We start from the raw sequence: 14,823 nt of genomic DNA on the forward strand, positions 1-14,823 counted from the left end.
TTCTGTGTCTCCCTCTCTCTGACCCTCCCCCGTCCATGCTCTGTCTCTCTCTGTCTCAAAAATAAATAAACGTTGAAAAAAAAATTAAAAAAAAAATTTTGTATCTAGTTAACTTACATTTCATTTGTTAATACAACTAAGTATCGCAACTAAGCCTATATATATGCAGGCTAGAGTTCAGAAAATAAATACACCACAATTGTATCTGTTCTTTCAAACATTACTCAAAAATATTCTTTAATTGTTTTAAATATTTAGTCAAAACTAAGATTTTTAAGGATGTATAAATCAGAGGCTAAAGCTATTGGTTATCAGTAATGAAATCAGTTACATATAGAATTAAATCTATATGATTGCTATAACAAATTAAATCCCCATAATAAACTTTTTGAGGTGACTTCAAAGGGCAAAAAAAAAAAAACCCAAAAAACATCAGTTACATAAACCAAAAAAACAAAAATACCACTTCAAGTGTTCATACACACTTATGAAATATATCATGTATCCATACAAAAAAAATTGAACTTCCATCTCTGATCAAAATGAGATGAAAATGTAAGAATTTAGTATTTTATAAAGGTAGCATCAGAGATCACTGGGGAATGGAAAAAATATTCAATTGATATTGTTGGCGAGAAATGGTTTAGTGCTTGAGAAAAGTTAAGTCTTTAATTCACTTTCCAACCTAAAATTACACCCCTTAGCATTCAGAGTAGATTATTATTCCACAGATTAATGGGAAAAAAAAGAAAACCAATTTAAGATGAGGAAGTAAAGATGATGTATCTATTATGGGGGACTTTTTTTTTTTTTTTTTTTTTTTTTTTTTTTTTTTTTTAAAGAGAGGTGCCTGGTGGCTCAGTTGGTTAAGGGTCTGACTTCAGCTCAGGTCATGATCTCACAGTTGGTGAATTTGAGTTCTGCATCAGGCTCTGTGCTGACAGCTCAGAGGCTGGACCCTGCTTCAGATTCTGTGTCTCCCTCACTCTCTCTCTCTCTCTCTCTTTGCCCCTCCCCCAGTCATGTTCTGTCTCTTTCTCTCTCAAAAATAAATAAAAACATTTAAAAAATTAAAAAATATAAATAAGAAAAAACTTAAGTTACAGTACATACTATTTTGAATATATAAAAATATCATAAAGTAAAAAGCACTGAAAGTAAATTTGGAAATATGTTTTCACATATATGAAAATAAATTAATAACAATCATAGACTGTTTACACTTATTGAAACATGAAAGGTAAGATTATCTTTAATCTTACATAAATTCTAAAACTAAGATAATATTTTAGTCCAAAAGAATAGCAGAATAAGAAATGATAATGCTCAAAGTTTGGTAGTATGAAATGTGGACAGAATTTTAGTAGGAATGTATACTGATACAGTATTTCTATAAAGAAACGATGAAATGTGCCAGACCTTCAAAAATATGCAAGGTGGTTTACTTGGTGATTCCTTTTCTCAGAATGCTAATTAAAGAAACAATGAAGAGGGGCACCTGGGTGGCTAGTCAGTTAAGCATCTGACTCTTGATTTCAGCTCAGGTCATGATCACATGGTCAGTGGGTTCAAACCATGTGTCGGGCTCTGTGCTGGCAGCGTGGAGCCAGTGTGGGATTCTCTCTCGCTCTCTGTCTGTCACTCACCCACTTTCTCTCTCTCTTTCTCAAAGTAAATAAATAAACTTAAAAAAAAAACAAAGAAGAGACTATTATACATAGCTTGCTAATTTAAAATTACTTGTAATATTAAGAAATTGTAAGGGTAATAAATGTAATAAAAATTAGAAATTCAAATGTGGTAAATCAATACATTAAAAATTACAATACAACAAAAAATTAGAAATTCAAATGTGGTAAATCAATACAATAAAAATTACATAGCAATAAAAACTGGTATTTGAAAAATATTTAATGACACTACAAATATTCATGACCTAATGTATTCATCAGAATGTAAAAACAGATACACAGTATGAACCTAATTATGTGAAAACATTTAAATATGTAAAAAATACTGAAAAAAGTATATGAAAATATATCATTTTAGCTAGGCCTGGCCAATAGCCTATTAACAAATATATTTTTTTTATAAATAAAAGCAATTAGTATAAAAAGAAACGCATTAATAAACTGATGTCACTTTATTTTGTTTTAAGGTACCATTTTCTTGGAAAAAGTGTTTAAGGTAAATAAATATTTTAGGCAATCACAAGAATGCACAATGGGGAAAGACAGCTATTCAATACAAGGCACTGGGAAACCGGACAGCTACATGTAAAAGAATGAAACTGGACCACTTTCTTATACCAAACACAAAAATAAACTCAAAATGGATTAAAGCCCTATATGTGACACAGAAAACCACCAAATATCCTATAGAGAGCATAGACAGTCATTTCTCTGACATTGCCATAGCAACTTTTTTTCTAGGTATGTCTCATAAGGCAAGGAAAACAAAAGCAAAAACAAACTACTGGAACTACATCAAACTAAAAAGCTTCTGCAGAGAAAAGGAAACCATCAACGAAAAAGGCAACCTACTGAATGGGAAACAATTATTTGCAAATGATATATCTGATAAGAGGTTGATATCCAGCATACATAAAGAAATAAACAATCCAATTAAAAAATGCTCAGAGGATCTCAACAGACATTTCTTCAAAGACGACATGCAGATGGCCAACAGACACATGAAAAAATGCTCAACATCAGTCATCATCAGGGAAATACAAATCAAAACCACACTGAGATACCACCTCACACCTGTCTGAATGGCTAAAATCAAAATGAAAAGAAATAACAAGTGTTGGTGAGGATGTGGAGAAAAATGAACCCTCATGCCCTGTTGCTGGAAATGTAAACTGGTGCAGCCACTCTGGACAACACTGTGGAATTTCCTCAAAAAATTAAAAATAGAGACACACTGTTAGGTATTTACCAAAAGAAATTGAAAATACTAATTCAGAGGGATACATTGACCCCTATGTTTATCGCAGCATCATCTACAATAGCCAAGACATGGTTGTAACCTAAGTGTCCATCAATAGGTAAATGGATAAAGAAGATGTATGCGTGTGCATGCATGAACACGCGCGCGCGCGCGCACACACACACACACACACACACACACACACACACACACAGGGGAATATTACTCAGCCATAAAAAGGATGAGATTTTGCCATTTGCAACAACATGGATGGACCTAGAGGGTATCATGCTAAGTGAAATAAGTCAGACCGAAAAACACAAATACCATATGATTCTGCTCCTAAGTTAAACATAAAGAAAACAAACACATGAATAAACCAACAAAAGCAGAATCAGACCTACAAATACGTAGAACTGACAGCTTCCAGGGATGTTAGGGATGGGCAAGTTGGGAGAGGGGGAGAGGGAGGTACAGGATTCCACTTATGCAATGAGTAAGTCACAGGAGTAAAGGCAAAGCCTAGAGAATACAGTTCAGGATACTGTAACAAGAACGTGGGACAGATGGCAGCCACACTGTGCATAATGCATAAATTTGTCAAATCACCAGGTGAGCAGAAAGCATATCTGTGTGGCTTAAATCCATTTAGAATCCTGGACACCTGATCTATGATCTACCTTGGTAAATGTTCTGCATTAGAAAAGACTATATATTCTGTTGATGTTGGATGTAATGTTCCATTTTTATTAAGTTAATTAAATGCTGTTCAACTCTTAGATAACTTTACTGATTTTCTGCCTCTTACTCAATTACTGAGAGCAATGTTCTGCCATCTCCAACTTTAATGATGGATTTACCTATTTCTCCTTGCATTTCTATCAGTTCTTGCTGCATGTATTTTGAAACTATTAGAAATGGAATGTTTAGCATTGTTATTTTCATAATTTGATTACCTTATCATTATAAAATAATCTTCATTATCTCCTGTTATATTCCTTTCTGTGAAACCTGTTTTGCCTGATATTAAGACAGCTAAATGTTTTTGTTGCTGTTTTGGGGTTTTTTGACTAATGTGATCATGGCATAGTTTTTCTATCATTTTACTTTTAATCTATTTGTGTCTTTATATTTAAAGGGCAATGCCTTGATGCCTTATAGCAGTCATATTTCAATTTTATTTTCTCCAATCTGATAATTTTTGTCTTTTAGTTGGTGGCTTTGAATATATGTATGTTTATAAAAATGATACTTGATAGCTTATTTTCTTATTTAGGAAAAAACTGAGCTTATAAACTGCCATGTCTTATATAAGAAAATCTTAGAGTTCAAGACAAAAATAGAATTCAGTGAGTAAAATTATGGCTTCAATTTGTTTTTAGATGAAACTTAAAAATACTGTTTTTAAATGAAAGTTCAAAAATCAGAAAATTTATTTTTTTACCATAATCATGCCTGTTAAGATTATTTTTAATTACAAATATTCTAGTCATATGTGATAACAACTATAATTTCTAATCATAATTTATGTATGTGAGGAATATTTGATAAACATAAAATTCAGTGTGACTTGGTTTATCAATAGTGCTCGACTCACTGATTATGTGGTTGAAATTAAGGCAATTGTATTCTTCAAATGGATTACTTTAGGGAAAAACTGGATAAAACAGTTCTCTTTTGATAACTAAGTGGCGTCTGGGGGACTCCATGAACAACTAAATCAAGCACGTCTGATGCATGCACTACAAATAACGAAACTTAAAGAAGATATGTCGAAGACCGTGTGCACCTGCTGGCGGAACCCAGCAGCCCTCCGTGCGGGTGCCCCTCAGGCCTAGTCTCAACACCTCATTGACACGCTCCAGCCACGTGGACTGGGCCTTTTATTCCTTAGGTAAGCAAAGCCCATTCCCGTCCCAGATTCTGCACGTGCTGGCTCGTCCGCCTAGACTTTTCTCTCTGGCACACCCACGGTTTGCCTTCTCACTCAGCTCAAGCCTCTGTTCACACGTCCCCTCCTAAGAGAGGCCTCACCTGAGCACACTGGCTCCACCCTCTCCGACCCACTCACCTTCCAGCTCCCTTAACTGACACCAATCTTCTTCAGAGCATCCTAATATTAATTGGAAATACGGATCAGTTCCACTTTAATATTTGGCTAAGATCTATTACTTGCCTTCACTCTCTGGTAATCCGAGTAAGTAGATGCCGACTGTAAACAATTCCTGACATCCCAGAAATGAACACTCGTGTTTGTAAAGCACAGATGTTACTAATCTAGTAAGTGTGATGTTATTAATGCCAACCAGCCATGACATTTAGATCTACTTTACTTTATTTACCATTGTATATGGATCAGGCATTTTATATGACACTTGGAGTGAAAATAACCTCTTATCTGCTCTATAGGTTGAAATTCTTGGTCTCAAGTATAAATATGTACTTGTTGCAAGAATAAAATTTTAAAAATAACGACTGTGAAACTACTCATGTTATGGGAAGAGATTAAGAACTCTGTATTTCAGTAAGGGGAGAAACAGGATGAGAATAGAAATCTAAAGAGAGAATGCAACAGCTAGATAAGCACAGGAATAATGTTGGAAGCATTTTAGGAAAAAAATATTAATAAAAATGTAATAACAAAGTATGGTATACCTGTTTGGCTATGGTGAAATCCAAATCTTTGTAAAATTGTTTGACATATTTGCACCTGCAACATTAAATAAAACACTGAAGAAAAAAAGTGAATTCTAGGTGAGCGAGTTGTCTTTAAGCACGAGTCCTTCGAGAGGAGGTCCTAGCTGGGGCTACTTCCCATCTGAGAGGAGACAGAACAATGGCCCTCAGCTGTGCTGCCTTAAAGTTTCCCGAGGAGGAAAACGTCTCCTATTGTTACCAGAATATCTAACAGAAGTCATCTTCAATTGAAACACAAAAACAAAAAAGAAAAAGAAGAAATGAGACCCACCAAATATTTTCTCACTTAGTAAGATTTCACAGAACGGACATTAAAAGAATACTTATTTGGGAAAATTTTCTACTGAGGTTTTAAAAATCCAGGAAGGTTAAAAAAAAAAAAAGCTTCACACGTCATTCAAGTAGCGTTTCCAGGACAGGAGTACAAAAGGAGTTTGCAGATTTACTTAAGGAGTGGATGTTACGTCCAGGTTCTTCCTAGACACTGTATTACTGAGAACGCTTTCCTGAACTGTGTGCACTGTGCACACAGGAGTAGTGTTAGCGGTAGTACCACTGCACAGTCCACGCCCCCAGTGTCCAACCACAATTAGATGGGCGTGTGGCGTGTGCAACAATTAAGTGGGAGTGCGTCATGTGCCACCCCAATATGACAGGCTCACGGGCGAAACCACATCAGGGGGGTGTGTGTTGTGCGCAATCCCACTCAGGCGGGCGCTTGTCATGTGCAGCCCCAATCTGGCGGGCGAGTGTCGTGCGCAACCCCGACCTGGCGGGCGGGTGTCGTGTGCAACCCTGATCTGGTGGGCATGTGTCGTGTGCAACCCCAATCTGGTGGGCGTGCACAACCCAGCGTCCTTCAAGGGGGGGCAGGTGCACTCACACCAGCGCGGATGCCCACTTCCCTCACCTGCCCCGGAGTCTGCAGCTGTGAAGAACTGAGCACAGCAGAGCACAGTGACCCAGGCAAGAGGCACAGCCAGGATCCTGTCGTCAGGTCACCACCACTGACAAATACAGGGAAAGCTGTCATGGGGTCAGGAGCCAACGTCTGGAGTTTTGCTCCCAGCCCCCCTGGGGTGTTGTCCTGCGTTGTCAGATGGGACAGCCTCCAACTGCAGCAGCACCCCCCCACCCCCCGGGCACCTGCCGGCCACGCCCCCTCCGGCCGCACAGCCCTGGCTGACCCAGAAGACTGGGCCACAAGGACAGACGGCAATGTGAGCAGGGCACTCAAGGAAACCCACCCGCAGGTGGCTCCATCATTTGCATTGCGGCGTCCCGCCCCGTTCCACGTGGGCCCTCCCGGGAAGATGGCCAACTGGAGCATGCGTGCAAAGTCGGGAGGGGTTGTGACAATGACCAGGTGGGAGGGAAAAAACCACCGAGACCCCAACACGTCGGGTCAGCGCACCGCCATTCCATGGCAGGTCACAGAGCTACAGGACGCGGATCACACTCTGGAGTTGTCTTGCTATGCAACTAATAACCTGGGCTCTGGCAGATATGACCCAAGACTTGAGACGCCCAGAGAAGTCCTGACTGGTACAGGTGCCCAGGTTACTGACCTTACCAGCAGTCACTGGGTACTTGCAGGGGGACAGTTTGCCACGACCACGCTTGCCATTTAAACATCCTCTGCCTGTTTGCTGCTGTCAACATCTGCTCATTATGCCAGTCCAGCGAGCTGCTGAGATTCGTATGCATGTGGTAAGAGCGAGATGCAGACAAAAATTCAGGGAAGACTTTGTTGTCCTGAAAGCCAATTAGGCTGCTGTATTGTCACATTTCTAGAACCAAGGCTTATCTTGTGCACAAATAGCACAGTGGATAGGACTGCTTCCCTAAGACTGCAGATCATCACAGACCACAGACTGCCACTTACTACTCCAGATGTGCAAGCCAGCTGAGCGCAGGCAGAAGTTATGAGCTGAAAGTGTTGAGACGCTACGGTCCCTGTACAAAATTTAACTCCTAAAATCCCGTGATGCTATCGCTATAGTAATAGCTCTATTTTACTGGGTAGTATTTCAGTTATGTACCCTACGTTCATTCTAGGATCATGACAACGGTTTAAGGTTTAGCTGTATATTCATCTTAAATCTCAGGGTTTGGGCCAAGATTTTTTTTTTCATGAATTCTAATAGTAATCTATTTATTTGTTTTTTTTTTTAATCTATCTCCTTCCCCCCAAATTAGAGATCCCTGTTGATAAGAACTCCTGGTTCCCTCATTATTCGTTATTTTTAAAGAATGCTACATAAACCCTGACGACGGAATGAGAAATGAATGTGCGGTGCTTCGCGTACAAAATCACTCTCACCAGCTGCCGCACACATGTGATCTCCATACCCATGTCTGTAACACCGCGTCAGACACCGGCATCACTGACCAATGGACCCTTACCTGTATCGCAAGGGCACGAGCCACGAGGCCTCTCAGGTACTGTAAGGGGTCTTCTGGGCCTTCCCACCTGCTCTGCCATGCCACAGGACACTGAAACAGAAAAAGGCTCCAGTGTTACATATACAAGACCTTTCAACAGCGGTGTGGGGGGAAAATGTTTTGGCATAATCCACATTATGTGTGTCATGAATTTATTTTCTTGCAATATGTCTTTTTTTCTCTTATCACAGTAAAAATGAATGACACAGAATGGATTCATTTGTTTCTCTCAAAAGAGATTCTTTAAAGTAAAAATTCTTGAAAGAATAAAAGCATCAACAGGCAGATACAGAGCAGCAAGCCAGTTGTCCCACGACAATACTTAGTCCAGAAAGAAGTCACATCAAATCCGACAAGTTCATTTTATCAGTGGTCAAAAATGTTTAACAAGTCTTGGCTCCTACAGACATTCCTTAAACTATAAACAGAACAAAATATAATAGAACTTCCATCCCAAAACCACACTCAGAAGAGAAGACATTTAAAAAGTGCTCTAAATTAAAGTTAAATAAGTAAATAAAACCATTCTACATCAGTTTTCCGTTTAACATCTGACCTCATTCTCCACTGTGTACACTTCTTTCCTGCACAATATAAGTTAGTTCATGTTCGTCCTATCACACCTCTTCTGTGAGGGTTTGCTGGACTTTGCAAACATGATAAAAACATCACTCAAACTTCTGAACTTGAGCGATAAGGAGAGAACATTGATGTCACACCCCACAACACTGATTGTGTAGTTGAGAAAAAACACTGTAGAATGTATCAACAATGCATGGAACACAAACATGACGATGGGAATTCAGGGTGCAGGACGACCTTCGGAAACATGTGGTTCCGTTACCTTCCATGTGTAAAGTGAGCCTTCTCAGGAATGTGCCAGAGAAGTGCCGGAACTGTGCTTTGAAGGTGTGGGGAGTTTAACATGACTCCAAGTCCTTCGACACGTCTCCCACTGAGGCCTGACCTGGGCGCTCCTCTCCTCAAACGGGGGTTCTGTGACCACAGCAGCAGTTTCATGTACAGTTTCGGGACCAGGCCTCAAGAAATCGATTGCTTGTATTTTCTGTCTTTTCAGACTTTTCAGCTTGGAAGCCATCCACCATTGGTGAAGCCCAAGTTTTGGAGAGGCCCATGTGGCGACGGGCTGAGGTTTCCTGCTTCCAGCTGGCACAGACTTGCCAGACCTGTGACGGAGCTGTGTGGAACAGACAAGCTTTCTTCACCAAGCCCCACCCAAATTTCAGGTTTTTAAGCTGAAAATAAATGAATTTTTAAAATAATGTTTAACCCAGTAGATTTTGGTGGAATTTGTCATATGGCAAGACAACTGATGCAGATTTCGGTACCTTCCCGTCGACAGTGAGGTCAGTGTCCCCCAATGTGACGACGAGCTCAGCGGCAAGCTGGCAGGCAGGATGAGGCACAAGTGATGCCGTGTCATGGTTTCCAGGTCCAGGCCTCACGATGAGCACCTTTCATCGTCTGTGTTGTGGGGCATACCATCTCAGAACCAAGATACGACGCCGTAAGGGAGTGAAGCGGCCCGAACGGAGAGGCCCACGGAGACATGCCCCTACGAGGAGTAACAGTGTCTCCATCCATCGTCCTGCGGAGTTCCCAGCCACTCATCAGCAACAACATGCCAGCCTGTGAATGGACATCTTGCAAGAAGATCCTCTGGGTCCAGGCTGAGCAGACGCAGCTGGTGTCACACGGACCAGAGATAAGCCTGCCCCACCAGATCCTGCCAAAACTCTACATTCATGAGCTAAATACGTCGATTCTTCTTGTTTTCAGCCATTAAGTTTAGGGATCATTTACTAGGTAGCAATAAGTAATTGATACACCAGGCTTTCACACTCTTCAGTATTCTGATTTCTTACTGTAGAAAGATAGCTTCTTTTCCTGGCTTATTACCTAAATGGTATGTTACTGCAGACACCCCCAATGATCCCCGCCAGCTGGCACACATGCCTTGGTGAAACCCCCTCAGCAGGAGGAATAACTGGTTCCAGTGACTGGATTCTGATGGAAGAATACAGCGAAAGGGATGGGATGCCACTTTTGAGATTACATTACAACATACTGTAGCTTCTGTGCTCTCTCTCTCTCTCCCGTGCTCGCTCTAGGTGAAAAAGTTGCTAGGCTGTGAGCCTGCTTATGGAGACATCCATGGACATATGATCAGTCCCCCATCAGTAGGGCCCAGAGGCCCGCCAACAGCCAGGCTGCTGATGCCCTTGGCAGCTGTAAGGACCACAGCCCTCCAGCCCTCCTGGTTGTGGAGGTGCAGGAGACTCGAGTACTCGCTAAGTCACACGAAGACTCCTGAGCTGCAGAGACTGAGACGCTATATATTCTGGTCATTTATACCACTCACTTTTATGGCAATTTGCTATGTAGCAACACGTAACAGAGAGAGTTAGCAATATTAGTGTCAGGGTAGTTAGCTACCCTGTGTGTCAGTCAGGTTACTACACTCCACTGATGTGGAAGTCTTGATTGTTCAACTCGGCACTTCCGTAAGGAGTGTGGAGAGTGCTAATCTGTGAACATGTGCAGGACGGGCAGGAGTGTTCAGGAAACTTTTCCAAGAATGAAAGATCTGGTGGGCACCCCTTCTCTCCTCCGCATGCACACAGACGCTCCCACAGTGGGGATGAGTGAGAACACCCCCACCTAGCTGGCTAACAGCGCACCTCCTGTGCTGAGCTCACTGGCGGCCGTGCTCCAGCCAACCGGCCCTCAGCCTGAGTCCGTCTGCCGCACCGTCACAAGCAGGACACCGCAACGGCAGCGCTGACAAGGGCCAGCGACACTTCCAAGTGACTGCTGCCCTGGGGAGAAGAAAAGATAACCGAACACACCTTCAGCTTCGACTGCAGCCCTGGCAGTGGGCTGGGGGCAGACACCTGGGCTGACTGCAGGCCCACCTCCGATGAAACCTGGGGGGACAAGGCTGGCCCAGTGCCCTGTACTTCGGCACTACTGCAGCTCTGGGAAACAACCGGTCCGACCAAACTCTAGCCAAAGGTGCCCCAGACTGGCTCACTAAGAACACAGGACCACACCCGGCCCACAACAGGCAAAGACAGCCTCTGCAGACGACTGGCCTGAAGGCAAAGGGATCTCGGCCACAAAAGGACACACACAACACACGTGGGAGACACCTTGGAAGGACACGCCAGGGCCTCTTCCTCATAAGGACACTAGTTTCAAGAGCGGGAGACATAGCCAACTTTCCTAATACACAGAAACAGACACAGAGAGTTAGACAAAATAAGGACATAGAGGAATCCATCCCAAATGAAAGAACAGGATGAAATCATAGAAAGACACCTAAAGGAAAGGGAGATAATATGCTTGATAGAGAACTTAAAGTAATGTCATACATGAATTGACACTTCTCCAAAGAAGACATCCAAATGGCCAACCAACATGAAAAAATGCCCAACGTCACTCATCATCAGGGAAAGACAAATGAAAATCACACTGAGATACAACCTTCCACCTGTCAGAATGGCTCACATTAACAACTCAGGCAACGACAGATGTTGGTGAGGATGCGGAGAGATAGGATCTCTTTGGCACTGCTGGTGGGAATGCAAACTGGTGCAACCACTCTGGAAAACAGTATGGAGGTTTTAAAATAGAAAATTAAAAATAATTAAAAATAGAACTACCTACGACCCAGCAATTGCACTACTAGGTATTTATCCAAGAGATACAGGTATGCTGTTTCGAAGGGACACAGGCACCCCCATGTTTATAGCAGCACTATCGACAATAGCCAAAGTATGGAAAGAGCCCAAATGTCAATTGGTGGATGAATGGATAAAGAAGATGTGGTAGAGTATTACTCGGCAATCAAAAAGAATGAAATCTTGCCATTTGCAACTACGTGGATGGAACCAGAGGGTGTTATGCTAAGCAAAATTAGTTAGAGAAAGACAAGTATCATACGATTTCACTCATATGAGCACTTTAAGACACAAAACAGATGAACACAAGGGAAGGAAAGCAAAAATAATATAAAAACAGTGAGGGGGACAAAACAGAAGAGACTCTTAGAGAATAGAGGGTTGCTGGAGGTGTAGTGGGAGGGGGGATGGGCTAAATGGGTAAGGAGCATTAAGGAATCTACTCCTGAAATCACTATATGCTAACTAACTTGGATGTATTAAAAAAAATAAATAATAAAAAAGAATATACCTATCAATAATTACTTTATTGTGAATGGAATCACACTCTAATAAAAAGACAAAGGGTGACAGAAGGGATGAAAAACCAAGACCCATCTATATGTAGCCAGAGGAGATTCCTTTTAGACCCCAAAACACATGCAGATTAGAAGTGTGGGGATGGAAAAACATTTCTCATACAAATGGAAGAGAAAAGAAAGCTGGGGTAGCAACAGTTAAATTGGACAAAATACACTTTAAAACAAAGACTGTAGGGGCCACTGGGTGGCTCAGTTGGTTAAGTGTCTGACTTGATTTCGGCTCAGGTCATGACCCTGTGGTTTGTGGGTTCGAGCCCTATGTCAGGCACTGCAACGACAGTGTGGAACCTGCTTGGGATTCTCTCTCTCCCTCTTTGTCTGCCCCTACCCAACTCGTGCTTGATCGTGTTCTCTTTCTCTCTCTCTCAAAATAAATAAATAAACTTAAAAAAAATGACACTATCCAACAAGAAGACACAAGAATTGCAAATATTTATGCACCCAAAATGAAAGAACCCAAATACATAAAGCAACTATAAACAAACATAAACAAAATAATCAATACTAACACAATCCAAATTCATTCTATGAGGCCAGCATAAAACACACAAAGACATTACAAAAGAAAAGAAAAAGGCCAGTATCACTGATGAATACAGATGCAAAAATTATCAATAAAATATTAGCAAACCAAATTCAGCAATACATTAAAATAATCACTCACCAAGATCCAAGTGGAATTACTACCAGAATGCAAGAATGGTTCAATATCCACAAATCAATCAACTTACCTACTTTCTAATTCTAGAACACTTTCATTACACTCTAAAAATAATCTGTATCTATGTAGTCACTTCTCCATTTCCCTATTAACAGAGGATGATTTTTAATTGATTTTAGCCTTCTGTAATTGCTTTCAATGATATTTTGCAGTTTTTATTGTACAAGTCTTGCTCTTTTTTCTTAATTTATTTCCCTGTATCTACTCTTCAATACTATCATAAGTGGAATGGCTTTCCTAATTTCCTTTTGGATACTCTAAATACTAAAATCTAGCATTCACTGCTACTGTATAGAAATGCAACTGACTTCAGTATATTTATATTCTTATTGTAACTTTCATATTCATTTTCCTAATGATTAATGATACTAAGAATTTTTCACGTTTCCTTGTTATCTGTGTACTTTTTAATTTTTTAATTAAGTGTAGTTCACACAGTTTTATCTTAGTTTCACGTGTACGATATGATTCAACAATTCTATACATTACTCAGTTCTCATCTAGATTAGGTGTACTCTTAATTCCCTTTATCCATTTCACTCATACTCCCATCACCTCTCTGCTGGCAACCACCATTTTGTTCTCTGTATTTAGAGACTTTCTGATTGTCTCATTTTTCCATTGCTGATTTTGTTTCTTGAATTGCACACATGAGTGAAATCATACAGTATTTCTCTCTCTTATTTCACTTAGCACTGTACCCTAGGGATTCATCCGTGTTGCTGCAAAAGGCAGGATTTCATCCTTTTTTTACTACTGAACAATATGCCATCGTATACATACACACACATGCACACACCCTATCTTCTGTATCTACTTATCTGGATGTGTGTGGATGAACCATCCATATCCTTACACCATACACATAAATAAACTGAATGATTAAATACGTAAATGTACCTGAAACCATAACAATCCTAGAAGAAAACAAATAGCAATTTCTTTAACATCATAGAAAACGCTTTTCTAGATATGATGCTCCTCAGGCAAGGGAAACAGAAGCAAAATTAAAGTATTTGGACTACACCAAAATAAAAAGCTTTTGCACAGAAAGGAAATAATCAACAAAAGGAAAAGACAACACACTGAATGGGAGAAGCTATTTGTAAATAATCTATCTGATAAGGGGTAAATATCTAAAATATATAAAGGGGCGCCTGGGTGGCGCAGTCGGTTAAGCGGCCGACTTCAGCCAGGTCACGATCTCGCGGTCCGTGAGTTCAAGCCCCGCGTCGGGCTCTGGGCTGATGGCTCAGAGCCTGGAGCCTGTTTCTGATTCTGTGTCTCCCTCTCTCTCTGCCCCTCCCCCGTTCATGCTCTGTCTCTCTCTGTCCCAAAAATAAATAAACGTTGAAAAAAAAATCTAAAAAAAAAAAAAAAAAAAATATATATAAAGAACTTGTACAACTCTACACACACACACACACACACACCAAATAATCTAATTTAAAAATGGGCAGAGAACCTGGATAGACATTTTTCCAAAGAAGACATACAGATGGCCAAAAGATACTTCGAAAGATGCTCAACATCACTCATCATCAGGAAAATGCAAATCAAAACCACAATGAGATTCCACCTCACATCTATCAGAATGGCAACAATCAAAAACACAAGAAACAACAAGAAATAAAAATCAAGTGTCACCATGGATGTAGAGAAAAAGGAATCCTTGTGCACTGTTGGTGGAAATGTAAATTGGTGCAGCCACTGTGGAAAACAGTATAGAGATTACTCAAACAAT

At 40.6% G+C, this 14,823-nt stretch overlaps 1 protein-coding gene across 2 annotated transcripts in view; it reads right to left on the reverse strand.

The window, feature by feature from the left end:
- Window positions 1-14,823, reverse strand: part of DYNC2H1 (dynein cytoplasmic 2 heavy chain 1) — a 341,612-nt gene that overhangs the window by 55,138 nt on the left and 271,651 nt on the right. For both annotated transcript variants that reach the window (XM_086679269.1, XM_086679270.1), the window contains one exon: window positions 8,035-8,124. In XM_086679269.1, coding sequence (XP_086535395.1) covers window positions 8,035-8,124 — 90 coding nt within the window. The remainder of the gene's footprint in view (window positions 1-8,034; window positions 8,125-14,823) is intronic.

The sequence above is a fragment of the Puma concolor genome, chromosome D1, assembly GCF_028749965.1.
Source record: "Puma concolor isolate L17-30 chromosome D1, mPumCon1.1.hap2, whole genome shotgun sequence".
In the NCBI taxonomy this organism is placed as follows: domain Eukaryota; kingdom Metazoa; phylum Chordata; class Mammalia; order Carnivora; family Felidae; genus Puma; species Puma concolor.